The sequence below is a fragment of the Hirundo rustica genome, chromosome 38 (genome assembly GCF_015227805.2).
Source record: "Hirundo rustica isolate bHirRus1 chromosome 38, bHirRus1.pri.v3, whole genome shotgun sequence".
NCBI lineage: Eukaryota > Metazoa > Chordata > Aves > Passeriformes > Hirundinidae > Hirundo > Hirundo rustica.
Window position 1 is genome coordinate 34749 of NC_080708.1, and position 14218 is coordinate 48966.

Sequence of the window (14218 nt, forward strand, 5' to 3'; positions counted from 1 at the left end):
TGGGGGGCAGGATTGGGGTTCAATGTTATTGAGGGGGTTCAGGATTTTGGGGGTTCAGTGTTATTGGGATTCAGTGTTATTGGGAGTTCAGGATTTTGGGGTTCAGGGTCATTGGGGGGGTTCAGGATTTTAGAGGTTCAGGATTTGGGGGGTTCAGGTTTTTGGGGGTTCAGGATTTGGGGGTTCAGGTTTTTGGGGGTTCAGGATTTGGGGGTTCGCCCCCCCCGAACTCCCCGCGCAGCCTGATGGGGGCGCTCGCGGTGCCGCCCCCCATTGGCCGCCGGCTCCACCAATGGGCGCGCGGGAGGGGCGGGGCCTGTGCGGGCGCGGGAACCTCCGCTCGGAGCCCCGGAGTTCTGGTCCTGAGGGGAAAACCCCCAACGTCAGGCGAAAAATGCACTTTCGTGAGGTAAAATTTACTTCTCCTGAGGTAAAATCCCACTTGTCTGAGGTAAAACCTTCCCCCCTCAGGTAAAACACCCTCTTTCCGGAGGTAAAACTCCCCGTTCTGAGATGTGACATGTTCTTTCATGACATAAAACTCAATTCTGTGAGGTAAAATTTACCTTCCTGAGGTAAAAATACACTTTTCTGAGGTAAAAAGCCCTTTTCATGAAGAGAACAATGTTTTCGTGAGGTAAAACCCTCTGTGAGTGAGTTAAATTTTACATTTTGGAGGCAAAATCTGCTGCCCAGAGGTGCAAAGTTCTTTCCTGTGGTAAAACTGTCTTCCGTGAGGTAAAACATGTCCCTTTCTTGAGGTAAACCCCTCATTTATGAGGTAGAATTCACTTTTCCTGAGACAAATCCCCCCTTCCTGAGGTAAAATCCTTCCTGAAGTGAAGAACACTTCTATGAGGTAAAACTCTCTTCAGTGACTGAGGTAAAGTTTCCATTTTCTGATGTGAAGTCCGCCCTTCCTGAGGGGAGAAATGCTTTTTCCTAAGGTAAAAAACCCTAATGAGGTAAAATTTACTTTTCCTGAGGGTAAATCCACTTTTGTGATGTAAAACACCCCTTCCCTGAGGGAAAATCTCCCCTTTTCTGGGATGTGAAATCTTCTTTCATGTGGTAAAACCCTCTTTTGTGAGGCAAAATTTACCTTTCCTTGGGTAAAACCCCCTTTTCTGAGGTGAAATTCCCTTTCTTGAGGTGAGAATTGCTCTTTCCTGCAGTTAAACCCTGTTTCATGGGGTAAATTTTATTCTTCCTGAAGTAAAACATTCACCCCTTTCTTTAGATAAAACCCTTGTCTTTGAGGTAAATTTTACCTTTCCTTAGGTAAAAATCCCCCTCTCTCAGGTAAAATCCCTCTTGTAAGGTAAAATTCACTGTTTCTCAGACTAAAAAAATCTTATTCTTTTTCCCCCCGATTTAAAACTCCACTCCGTGAAGTAAAATCCCCCTCTGTGTTAATATTCCACTACTTGCAGTAGAACTCCCTTGCTTGAGGTAAATTCTGCTTTTTTGGAGATAAAACACTCCAAAAGGAGGTAAAATCTTTCCTGTGGTGAAATCCCCATTTCTCAGGTAAAAATTCCTCTTTCATCAGGGAAACAAATACCTCCCTTGTAATGTAAAGTTTACCTTTTCTGAGGCGACAAAATCCTTTTTCCTGATTTAAAATTCCCCGCTTTTTTTTTTTTTTTCTTTTGACAGTCCCTCCTTTTTGGGTGTAAATCTCCCTTTTCCTGAGGCAAAACTCCTTTTTTGAGGGGAAAACACCTTTCCTTGGAATAAAAACTTCCTTCTTTTTTAGGCAAAACTCTTTTTTAATTTTTTTTTTTTTTGTAGTTATCCCTTTTCAAAAGGGAATATTCCTTTTTGAGAACAAATTCACCATCCCCAGGAGGTAGATGTGTCTTTTCCTGAGATAAAACTCCCTCTTTTTTTGAGGTAGAACCACCCCCCTACTTCTTCTTTTTTTTTCTTTTTTGAGTAAAAACTTCCTCTTTGAGAAGAAACATAATTTTCTCTTTAAAAATGTCCCTTTTCCTGAAATAAAAACCTCTTTTTTGAGGATATTCCCTCCCCATCCACCCTGATGTGAATATACCTTGTCCATTGGGGAAAAAACCACCACATTTTAAGAAAAACCTTTATCCACCCTTTGTAAATATTTTCTTTCTTTTAGGGATTTTTTTTTTTTTTGGTACGAAAACATGGTTGTTTTGTTTTCCTTGAGGGAAACCATCTCTTTATTGAATAAAGCCTTTCCCTTTTTTTTTTGAGGTAAACATCCCTTTTCCTGAGGAAAACCCTCCTCTGAGCAGCAAATTTGAGGCAAATAATCTTTTTCTAGAGGAAAACATTTTTTTATTATTATTTTTTGAGGCAAACCCCTCCTTTCTTCATAAATCTTTTAAATATATATATATATATTTGATGTAACTCTCTCATTTTTCTAAATTGAGGCAAAATCCCTCCTTTTTTGAGTGAAAACGTCCTTTTTGGGGAAAACGCAGTTGGTTGGGGGGTATGTGTAGTTTTGGGTGGGGTTTTTGAGGAAAAATTTTTTGATGTGAATACCTCTTTTCCTGAGGGGAAAAAAAAATATTTTCTGATGATACTCCCATCCTCCCCCAAGGCATATCTCTGTTCCTGATGAAAAAAAATAATCCTTTTTTGAGGTAAATCCCTTTGTTTTTTGAGGATCCCTCCCTTTCGCTGAGGAAAACACGGTTTGCTTCTTTTGAAGGGAAACACGCTTGTCGGTTTTGAGTAAAAACTTTCTCTTTTTTGAGGTAAAAACCCCTTTTCCTGAGGGAAAACCCCCACCGTTTTTTCAGGGAAAATAAACAAAACAAACCATCCCTGAGGCAAACACCCCTTTTCCAGAGAAAAACCCTCCTAGAGGGTCAAAAAAAAAAAAAAATTTAAAATCTTTTTCGTAAGAATCCCTTTTTTTTTTCCCTGATGTAACATCGCCCTCACACGGTCCGGTGTCGGTGCCGGGTTCTAGAGCAGGCCTAGCGGCCCTCGGGTTCTAGAGCAGGCCTAGCGACCCCCTCGGGTTCTAGAGCAGGCCTCGCGACCCTCGGGTTCTAGATCAGGCCTAGCGACCCTCAGGTTCTAGAACCACGCCATCCGCTCCCGCTGTGCCGGGTTCTAGAGCAGGCCCGCCCGAACCCGCGGTGCCGGGTTCTAGAGCCGGCCCATCCGGCCCTCGTCGTGCCGCGTTCAAGACCCCCGGTGCCGGGTTCTAGACCCCGCCGGCCCAGCCCATCTCGTCCGCCAGCTCCTCCTCGGCCGGCGGCCGCAGCGGTTCCTCGTCGCTGTAGACGGCGGGCGCGGGCGGGGCGCGGCGCCGGGTCAGCAGGTCGGCGGCCGCGCTCTCCATCTCATCCATCGTCATGTCGCAAGCGTCCGCGATCTCGCGCTTGGCCACGGCCACGAACTTGGGGTCGCGGGCGAACAGCCCGAGCCCCTCCGAGATCAGCACCTGGGGGTGGGCGTGGGGGGGGGGGGGAAGAGCTGGCAGCGGCACCGGGGGCGAGCTGTCCCCCTCGTGTCCCTCTCCTTACTGCCTCCAAAGCTCTTGGCCAAACCATGGGGTGTCCCCCGTGTCCCCCTCAAATCCTCCCCATGTCCCTCCTCAATCCCTCCACCAGACTGTCGGCTGAGCAATGTCCCCCTCAAATCCTCCCTATGTCCGTCCTCGCTACCTCCACCAGGCTGTTGGCTGAGCAATGTCACCCCATGTCCCCCCCCGTGTCCCCCCACTCACGGCCTCCACCAGGCTGTCAGCTGAGCCGTGTCCCCCTCACTCAAATCCCCCCCGTGTCCCCCCACTCACGGCCTCCACCAGGCTGTGAGCTGAGCCGTGTCCCCCTCACTCAAATCCCCCCCGTGTCCCCCCACTCACGGCCTCCACCAGGCTGTGAGCTGAGCCGTGTCCCCCTCACTCAAATCCCCCCCGTGTCCCCCCACTCACGGCCTCCACCAGGCTGTCGGCCGAGCCCCGGGCCAGGGCATCGTGGGGCCCGCAGGGCCTGAGGCGCAGCGGCGCGGGGGGGAACCAGCGGTTGAGGGGGGGCAGGCTGCCCCCGGCCCCCGCCGCCGGAGCCCCCTCCACCAGGATGAGCGGCGCGTACAGAACGTGCCCGCGGGCCGGGGCCGCCCAGGCCTGCGAGGAGCCCCCCAGGCGCCAGGTCTCGGAGCTGCCGTAGCCCTGGGGGCGGGAGAGGGGCGGGGGGGTCAGTGCGGGGGTGACGCTGTCTCAGGGTGTCCCCTCGCCGTCTGTCTGTCCCACCTCCGGCAGTACCTGCGGGCGGGCGGGGCCAGGCGGGCCCGAGGGGTTGTAGGTGCCCGGGATGGGCTCGTCCTCGCAGCTACCCTGGCGTCGCAGGCACTGGATGGTGAAAGAGGGCTTCCGGCCTGGGGGGCGGCGGGGAGGGTCAGCCCCCGGCCGGGGAGCCTCCGGGAAACGGGGCAGGGTCACCCACCCTAGCTGGGGATCCCCAGGGGCACCGGGCAGGAGCCCTCCGGGCTCTCGGAGGGCACCGGGCAGCGTCACGCCCGGCTCTAGGGGACACCGGGGACACAGGTAGGGGTCACCCCCACTGATCAGGAACCCTTCCAGGGCCACTGCGGGACACCACAGAGGGTCATCTCCCTTCTCCGCCAGTCCCAGGGACCTTCCTGAGCTACCGGGGAAATGTCCCGGGCTCGGTCAGCGCTGCCGGGGGCGATCACGGAGGGTCTCAGCGGACCCCCCCCGGCCCCTCCCGTGCCCCTCGCTCCCTCTCCCGGCCCCTCCGTACCCGCGGGGGTGGGGGGCAGCAGCCGGCGCCGTTTCAGTTGCTGCCCCTCCCGAGCGCCGCTGCCGAACGCGAAGTGCCGGGGGGGCAGCGGCAGCGACCCCCCCCGGGGCAGCTCCGCCGCCCAGCGCGGGGGTCCCGGAGCCCTGGAGGGGAGGAACAAGGCGGGGTCATTCGGGGCGAGCAGGGGGTGACAGGAACACCACAGGTACCCCCCAAGTCACAGACACCCCCCGGCCTTTCGGGGGTCCCGGCAGCCTGGCAGGGGAACGGCGTCAGGGCTGAGGAGACCCCCACACCCCTCCCCAGGGACCCCTCCAGATGCGGCTCCCGGGGGGTCGCGGTACCTGTCCCCTGCCCAGCGGTGGCGGGGCGGTGCCGAGCTCTCCGGCTCCTCGTCGTGGCTCATGTCCCCAGGGTCCCCTCCCGGCTCCTCCGCGTCCTCGGCGGGGGCTTCCTCGTCCTGCTCCCCGCCCTCGGAGCGCCGCCTGCGCACAGAGCCGTGGGCAGCCCCCGGTGCTCCCCGGGGAACCCCCGCCCCGTGTCGGGGTGTCCCCGGACCCCCCGTACCTGCCGCCGTGGGAGGGGGGCGCGGGGTCCTCCCCCTCGGTGGGGCCGGGGCTGGGGACGGGGGGCGGCTCCGAGAGCAGGGGGGAGCCGGGGGCAGAGCCGTAGAGGGTCTCAGGGGCCTGCGGAGAGAGGTGGGGTCGGTGGGTGTGGCCAGGGGACAGGTGTGGGCATCCGGTGTGGCTTTGGGGCAGGTGTGGGCATGACACAGGGGTGGGCATCCGGTGTGGCTTTGGGACAGGTGTAGGCGTGGCACAGGGGTGGGCATGGCCACAGCACAGGTGTGGACATTCAGTGTGGCTTTGGGACAGGTGTAGGCGTGGCACAGGGGTGGGCATCCGGTGTGACTTTGGGGCAGGTGTGGGCATCTGGTGTGGCTTTGGGGCAGGTGTGGGCATGGCCACAGCACAGGTGTGGACATTCGGTGTGGCTTTGGGACAGGTGTGGGCATGGCACAGGTGTGGGCATCCGGTGTGGCTTTGGGACAGGTGTGGGCGTGACACAGGGGTGGGTATTCGGTGTGACTTTGGGGCAGGTGTGGCTTTGGGGCAGGTGTGTCGTGGGCATGGCCATATGATGGGTGTGGTCGGTGGGCGTGGCCACATGTTGGGTGTGGTCGGTGTCTCACGGCGTAGGTGAGCGGCTCCTCCGCAGGGGCGTCCCCGCCCTCGTCCCCCTCCAGGTCACTCAGTGCCCGGCGCATTTCGGGGCCCAGCGCCTGCAGCGTCTGCAGCCCGGCCTGGGGGGGACACAGACGGGTCAGGGGGGGTCACCTGGCGACACCTGGCACCGCCCAGCCCCGCCTCACCCCGAGGGTGTCGCACCTGCAGCGCGCGCTCGTTGCTGGGGCCGGCGCTGGCGCCCAGCATCCCGCGCTCCTTCCGCCGCCGGAACTTGCGGAAATAATCCTGGATCAGGAAGGTGGCATAGAACTTCCCGACGGTGACCTCCTCCTCTGGGGGGGGACACGGAGCATCAGGGGACAGCCAGGGGGGGCTGAGGGGACAGGGGAGGGGACACGGCCCTCACGCACCCTCGGGCGGGGGGATGACCTCGTCCAGCAGCTTCGGCTTCGTCCTCTTCCAGATCTTCTTCACCACGGCCCGAAGCTCCTTGTTGGCCACGTCCAGGTTCCCTGCAGGGAGGGGACACACAGCCATGATTGTCACCCCCCTGCTGTCCCCTGTCCCCCCCCCGGGACCCTCCCGGTTCCCCACCTTCCGTCTTGATCTTGAGGGAGGTGCGGACCAGAGCGAAGAGCGTCGCATTGAAGGTGACGGTCCCGTCCGAGTTGAGCGGCATGTTCATGGCCACCAGGCGCTGCGCAGGGCACCAGAGCGGGGTGAACCCGAGGCGGGGGCTTCCCCCTCTCCAGGAGCCCCCCAAATCCCCCCCCCAGGACCCCCTCAGACCTTGCAGGCCACGCGGTGAGGGCAGAGCTTCCCAAAGCCCAGCGGGGGCTGGATCCGGCGCAGCAGCGTCACCACGTCCAGGTGTTTGATGCGGCCCCTTGGGTTGGGGGGGGGTCGGGGGGGGTCACAGGTGGTCCAGGGGACACCTGGGCGCCCCCCACCCCGGCTGGGGACAAGGGGACGTCACGCACTTGGCCGCGGGGTCGTACTCGGACCACACGCGCTTGAACTCGTCCAGGTGGTGCGGGCCCAGGATGGACCAGTCCCGCGTCAGGTAATCGAAGTTGTCCATGATGACGGCCACGAACAGGTTGATGATCTGGGGGGGTCGAGGGCAGGGTCAGGATGCCCACGGGGGTCCCGAGGGCTGTGGGGCAGCGCTGGCGCTGTGGGGCAGGGTCTCACCAGGAAGGCGCAGAGCATGAAGAAGCTGATGAAGTAGGCGATGGCGAAGTTGCTGCCGCAGGTGAACTCCTCCCCCGGGCCCGCGTCCGACTCGGGGTCGCAGCGTTTACCAGGCAGGCTGGCCAGCATGATCTCCTGCCACGCCTCCCCCGTGGCACACCTGTACCCCACGGGGCACACCTGTACCCTCAGGGTGCACCTGTACCCTCAGGGTGCACCTGTACCCCACAGGGTGCACCTGTACCCTCAGGGTGCACCTGTACCCTCAGAGTGCACCTGTACCCCTGGGGCACACCTGTACCCTCAGGGTGCACCTGTACCCCTGGGGCACACCTGTACCCTCAGAGTGCACCTGTACCCCTGGGGCACACCTGTACCCCCCAGGGCGCACCTGTACCCTCAGAGTGCACCTGCACCCCTGGGGCACACCTGTACCCTCAGGGTGCACCTGCACCCCATGGGACACGCTTGTACTCCTGGGACTCACCTGCACCCCTGGGACACACCTGGTACCCTCAGGGCACACCTCTACCTTCCCCACACATGTACCCCCATGGCACACCTGTACCCCTGGAGCAGATCTGTGACCCCCTTTGTGATTCTCTGAGAGGAAGCTCCAAATTCCCATGGGAAGCCCAGAGCCCCCCAGGCCCCCCAGGCCCCCCAGGCCCCCCAGGCCCCCGTGCCCACCTGAAGAGCAGCAGCACGGCCTGCGGGAAGGTCTGGAAGTTGTTGTTGCGGTTGATCTGGGTCCCGTCCTGCAGCGCCACCTTCCCGAAGGTCTGGGGGGGGCACAGAGGGGGCCCGGGGGGCTTTACAGGACCCCTCCCCACACACAGGGCCCCCACCCCCCTCCCTCACCTCCCCCGGGCCCCTCACCTGCATGCCGATGACAGCGTAGATGAAGAAGATCATGGCGATGAGCAGAGCGACGTAGGGCAGGGCCTGGGGACAGCGCGGGGGTGAGGGGCTGCTGTCCCCCCGCTCCATGTCCCCTTCCCCTCGTGTCCCCCACCCCACCTGGAAGGACTTGACGAAGGTCCAGAGCAGGGTGCGGATGCCCTCGCCCTTGGAGAGCAGCTTCACCAACCGCATGACGCGGAAGAGGCGGAAGAAGGTGATGGAGATGCGGGAACTGTCCTCGGAGCTCTGCGGGGAGCGGGGTTGAGGGGCGCCCCAAAAACCCCCGACCCCAAATCCCACAGCTGGGGACACCTGCCCGTACCTCACCAACGTGACCCCCGTTCTGAGACAGGAACGGCGTGGAGACCGTGGAGACAGACGGACGGACACGAGGGACGCACGTGGAGATGATGGAGACGACGGAGACAGACAGACGGACATGAGGGACGTGTGTGGAGATCATGGAGACGGACGGACATGAGGGATGTACGTGAAGACGATGAAGACAGACAGATGGACATGAAGGATGTGCGTGGAGACGATGGAGATGATGGAGACAGACCGACGGACATGAGGGACGTGTGTGGAAACGATGGAGACAGACCGACAGACATGAGGGACATGCATGGAGATGATGGAGACAGACGGACATGAGGGACATCGTGGAGATGATGGTGACGGATGGACATGAGGGATGTGCATGGAGACAATGGAGATGGAGATGATGGAGACAGACAGATGGACACGAGGGACACGCGTGGAGATGATGGAGATGGAGATGATGGAGGCAGACAGACGGACATGAGGGACATGCGTGGAGATGATGGAGACAGATGGACATGAGGGATGTGCATGGAGACAGTGGAGATGGAGATGATGGAGACAGACAGATGGACACGAGGGACACGGAGGTGGTCACCCAGGGCCGCCCCAAGCCCAAGGAGGGTGACTCACGTTGAACTCGGTGACGGCGATGTCCACCACGCTGCCCACCACGATCAGGGCGTCGAAGGTGTTCCAGGCGTCACAGAAGTAATGCTGGGGAGGGGGAGGTGGTGAGGACCCCCCGTGCTGTGACCCCCCCCCTTGTGTCACCCCCTGTGACACCCTCCTGTCCTGTGTCACCTCCTGTGACACCCTCCTGTCCTGTGTCACCCCCTGTGTCACCTCCCCTGCCCTGTGTCACCCCCCGTGACATCCCCCTGTCCTGTGTCACCCCCCTGTGTCACCCCCTGTCCTGTGTCACCCCCTGTGACGCCCCCCTCCCTTGTCCCCCCCGTGCCAGCCCCGGGGCGCACCCGTGGTTTGAAGGCGATGATCTTGAGCACCATCTCCACGGTGAAGAGCCCCGTGAACACCATGTTGAGCAGGTCCATCACGTAGTTGAAGGGCTTGGACTGCTCGTAGTGCTGGGAGGGGACACGGGGCTGTGGCACCGTCCCCTGTGTGACCCCGCTGTCCCCCCCCAGGTGTCCCCCCACCTGCACGGCCAGGGCGATGGTGTTGAGCAGGATGAGGACGAACATGATGTACTCGAAGGCGGTGGAGTTGACCATGGCCCACACGCGGTACTGGGTGCGGTTCTTGGGGATGTAGCGGCGCAGCGGCTGCGCCTTGAGCGCGTACTCCACGCACTGCCGCTGCGGGGACAGAGTGGGGACAGTGAGGGGACAGCGAGGGGACAGCGAGGGAACAGCGAGGGGACACTGCCACCCCACTGCCATCCCACTGCCCCTCCATGCACTGCTGCTGCGGGGACACAGGGACAGTGAGGGGACAGCGAGGGGACAGCGAGGGGACAGCGAGGGGACACGGCCACCCCACTGCCATCCCACACACTGCCACTGCAGGGACAGTGAGGGGACAGTGAGGGGACAGTGAGGGGACAGCGAGGGGACAGCGAGGGGACACGGCCACCCCACTGCCATCCCACTGCCACTCCATGCACTGCTGCTGCGGGGACAGAGTGGGGACAGTGAGGGGACAGCGAGGGGACACAGCCACCCCACTGCCCCTCCATGCACTGCCACTGCGGGGACACAGGGACAGTGAGGGGACAGTGAGGGGACACGGCCACCCCACTGCCATCCCACTGCCCCTCCATGCACTGCCACTGCGGGGACACAGGGACAGTGAGGGGACAGTGAGGGGACACGGCCACCCCACTGCCATCCCACTGCCACTCCATGCACTGCTGCTGCGGGGACATGGGGACAGTGAGGGGACAGTGAGGGGACAGTGAGGGGACAGCGAGGGGACACGGCCACCCCACTGCCATCCCACTGCCACTCCATGCACTGCTGCTGCGGGGACACGGGGACAGTGAGGGGACAGCGAGGGGACAGCGAGGGGACACGGCCACCCCACTGCCATCCCACGCACTGCCACTGCAGGGACAGTGAGGGGACAGTGAGGGGACAGTGAGGGGACACGGCCACCCCACTGCCACACCATGCACTGCTGCTGCGGGGACACAGGGACAGTGAGGGGACAGCGAGGGGACACGGCCACCGCACACACTGCCGCTGTAGGGACATGGGGATGGCACAGGGACATGGCAGGGCCATGGGGACACGGCAGGGCCATGGGGACAGCGCAGGGCCATGGGGACACTGGAGGGTCATGGGGACATCACAAGGTCATGGGGACATTGCAGGGTCATGGGCACACTGCAGAGCCATAGGGACAGCACAGGGCCATGGGGACAGCACAGGGCCATGGGGACACCGCAGGGCCATGGGGACACCGCAGGGCCATGGGGACATGGCAGAGCCATAGGGACAGCACAGGGCCATGGGGACACCACAGGGTCATGGGGACACCACAGGGCCATGGGGACACCACAGGGCCATGGGGACACCGCAGGGTCATGGGGACACCGCAGGGTCATGGGGACACTGCAGGGTCATGGGGACACTGCAGAGCCATAGGGACAGCACAGGGCCATGGGGACAGCACAGGGCCATGGGGACAGCACAGGGCCATGGGGACACCGCAGGGTCATGGGGACACCACAGGGCCATGGGGACACCGCAGGGTCATGGGGACACCGCAGGGCCATGGGGACACCGCAGGGCCATGGGGACAGCACAGGGTCATGGGGACACTGCAGGGCCATGGGGACACCGCAGGGCCATGGGGACACCGCAGGGCCATGGGGACACCGCAGGGTCATGGGGACACTGCAGGGCCATGGGGACACTGCAGAGCCATGGGGACAGCGCAGGGCCATGGGGACAGCACAGGGCCATGGGGACACCACAGGGCCATGGGGACACTGCAGGGCCATGGGGACACTGCAGGGCCATGGGGACACCGCAGGGTCATGGGGACACCGCAGGGTCATGGGGACACTGCAGAGCCATGGGGACACCGCAGGGCCATCGCAGAGCCATGGGGACACCGCAGAGCCATGGGGACACCACAGGGCCATGGGGACAGCACAGGGCCATGGGGACAGCACCATGTCCCACACCTGGTTCTTGTCCAGCTCGCAGTTGCGGTACTCGCTCTCGCCCTGCGCGCGGAAGGTGATGATGACGAAGCCCACGAAGATGTTCATCATGAAGAAGGCGATGACGATGATGTAGACGATGAAGAAGATGGAGATCTCCACGCGGTAGTTGTAGATGGGCCCCTGGTTCTCGGCGTTGGCGTCGATGGCTTTGTACAGCAGCCTGGGGTGGGGACGCACGGTGTTGGGGGTGTCCCCTCAGTGGTGGCAGCGTCCCCGTGCCCGCCCCAGGGCACTCACGCGGGCCACCCCTCGAAGGTGGACACGGTGAACAGGGCCATCATCCCCGCCAGGACGTTGTCGAAGTTGAAGTCGCTGTTGAGCCAGAGGCGCTCCCGCACCGAGGGGTGGGACACGTCCCCGTCCTTGTACACCAGGAATGTCCCCCTGGCATGGGGACAGTGACAACAAGGGTGACACCCCAGCCCCCATGGGACACTGCCAGCACCGAGGGGTGGGACACGTCCCTGTCCTTGTACACCAGGAATGTCCCCCTGGTATGGGGACATGGGGACAGTGAGGGGTGACACCCATGGGACACTGCCAGCACTGAGGGGTGGGACATGTCACTGTCCTTGTGCACCAGGAATGTCCCCCTGGTATGGGGACAGTGACAACAAGGGTGACACCCCATGGGACACTGCCAGCACCGAGGGGTGGGACACGTCCCCGTCCTTGTACACCAGGAATGTCCCCCTGGCATGGGGACATGGGGACAGTGAGGGGTGACACCCATGGGACACTGCCAGCACCGAGGGGTGGGACACGTCCCTGTCATTGTACACCAGGAATGTCCCCATGGGATGGGGACAGTGACAACAAGGGTGACACCCCAGCCCCCATGGGACACTGCCAGCACCGAGGGGTGGGACACGTCCCCGTCCTTGTACACCAGGAATGTCCCCATGGGATGGGGACATGGGGACAGTGGTTGTGGTGCAGGGGACAGTCTGGGGACATTTTTGGGGGTGACGCTCACTTGCACTCTCCTGGCGTGTGCTTGGCCTCGTCGGTGCAGCTGTAGAACTTGCCCTGGGGGGATCAGGGGGGTCAGGGGGACCCTCAGCCCCCAGGGGGGGTCGGGGACACCCTTCAGGGGTTGGGGACACCCTTCAGGGGGTTGGGGACACCCTTCAGGGGTTGGGGACCCCACCTTGAAGAGCTGCACCCCGATGCAGGCGAACATGAACTGCAGCAGCGTGGTGACGATCATGATGTTCCCGATGGTGCGGATGGCCACGAACACGCACTGCACCACGTGCTGGGGACAGCGACGGGGACAGCGGTGTCACCGGGGCGTGGGGACAGGGACAGGACAGGTACAGGACAGGGACAGCGGTGTCACCGGGGCATGGGGACAGGGACAGGGACAGGGACAGGACAGGGACAGGGACAGCGGTGTCACCGGGGCGTGGGGACAGCAACAGGGACAGGGACAGCAACAGGGACAGGGACAGGGACAGGTACAGGACAGGGACAGGGACAGGGACAGGACAGGGACAGGGACAGGACAGGGACAGCAGTGTCACCGGGGCGTGGGGACAGGGACAGGGACAGGTACAGGACAGAGACAAGGACAGCAGTGTCACCGGGGCGTGGGGACAGCGACAGCGGTGTCACCGGGGCGTGGGGATGGCGATGGGGACAGTGGTGTCACTGGGGAGTGGGGACAGGGACAGGGACAGGGGTGTCACCGGGGCATGGAGATATGGACAGGGTCAGCGGGGCTCCCAGTCCATCCCAGTGCTCCCAGTGCCCCCAGTCCAACCCAGTGCCCCCAGTGCTCCCAGTGCCTCCCAATACCCCCTGTGCCTCCCAGTCCATCCCAGTGCTCCCAGTTGCCCACCTTGAGCCCCTTGGCCCGGTTGATGGCTCGCAGCGGCCGCAGGACGCGCAGGACCCGGAGGATCTTCACCACTGAGATGGCGCTGGAGCTGCCAAGGGACACACCAGTGCTCCCAGTAATGCCCCCAGTGCTCCCAGTAACACCCACAGTGCTCCAGTAACGCCGCCAGTGCTCCCAGTAATACCCCCAGTGCTCCCAGTAATGCCCCCAGTGCTCCCAGTAACACCCACAGTGCTCCAGTAACGCCCACAGTGCTCCCAGTAACACCCCCAGTGCCTCCAGCAGCACTTCCACTGTTTCCCAGGGTCTCGGTGCCTCCAGTGACGTTCCTTGCACCCTCCCAGTGCCCCCAGTGTTGAGCCTGGCCCCTCCCAGTGCCTCCCAGTTCCCCCAGTGGCGCTCCCAGTGCCCCCCAGTGCCCCCCGCTCACTGCATGCCGAAGGAGATGAGCGAGACGCCGACCACCAGCACGTCCAGGAGGTTGAACCAGTTGCGCAGGAAGGAGCCTTTGTGCAGGAAGCCGCCGAACACGGTCATCTGCGGGAGAAGGTGAGCCCACAACTGGGGAAACCCTGTTCCTGGGGGCACCCCAAAACCCTGGGAACCCCCCAAACACTGGGAACCTCCCACTCCCAAACCCCAGGAACCCCAAACCCTGGGAACGCCCCCAAACCCTGGGGATCCAATTCCCAAGACCCTGAGAACCCCTCTAACCCCGGGAACCCACTCCCAAACCCCTGGGAACCCCCTAAACCCCAGGAACTTCCTCCCCCCAAATCCTGGAAACCTCCCAAACCCCAGGATCCCCTCC

The 14218-nt window shown here is 61.6% G+C and overlaps 1 protein-coding gene across 1 annotated transcript in view; it reads right to left on the reverse strand.

Annotated features, from left to right (window-relative positions):
• Positions 1-3202: 3202 nt before the first annotated feature.
• The window catches only part of CACNA1F (calcium voltage-gated channel subunit alpha1 F), a 35306-nt gene continuing 24290 nt past the window's right edge, over positions 3203-14218 (reverse strand). Inside the window, exons 23-47 of the mRNA XM_058419801.1 lie at positions 13838-13944; positions 13408-13495; positions 12715-12822; positions 12541-12593; positions 11802-11948; positions 11523-11724; positions 9529-9687; positions 9306-9456; positions 9002-9132; positions 8165-8293; positions 8024-8089; positions 7835-7926; positions 7145-7304; positions 6931-7058; positions 6740-6836; positions 6545-6647; positions 6361-6462; positions 6152-6282; positions 5956-6066; positions 5331-5449; positions 5108-5248; positions 4764-4906; positions 4265-4377; positions 3935-4171; positions 3203-3442 (exon numbers count right to left, since the gene is read on the reverse strand). Of these exons, the coding sequence (XP_058275784.1) occupies positions 3203-3442; positions 3935-4171; positions 4265-4377; positions 4764-4906; positions 5108-5248; positions 5331-5449; positions 5956-6066; positions 6152-6282; positions 6361-6462; positions 6545-6647; positions 6740-6836; positions 6931-7058; positions 7145-7304; positions 7835-7926; positions 8024-8089; positions 8165-8293; positions 9002-9132; positions 9306-9456; positions 9529-9687; positions 11523-11724; positions 11802-11948; positions 12541-12593; positions 12715-12822; positions 13408-13495; positions 13838-13944 (3258 nt within the window). The remainder of the gene's footprint in view (positions 3443-3934; positions 4172-4264; positions 4378-4763; positions 4907-5107; positions 5249-5330; positions 5450-5955; positions 6067-6151; positions 6283-6360; positions 6463-6544; positions 6648-6739; positions 6837-6930; positions 7059-7144; positions 7305-7834; positions 7927-8023; positions 8090-8164; positions 8294-9001; positions 9133-9305; positions 9457-9528; positions 9688-11522; positions 11725-11801; positions 11949-12540; positions 12594-12714; positions 12823-13407; positions 13496-13837; positions 13945-14218) is intronic.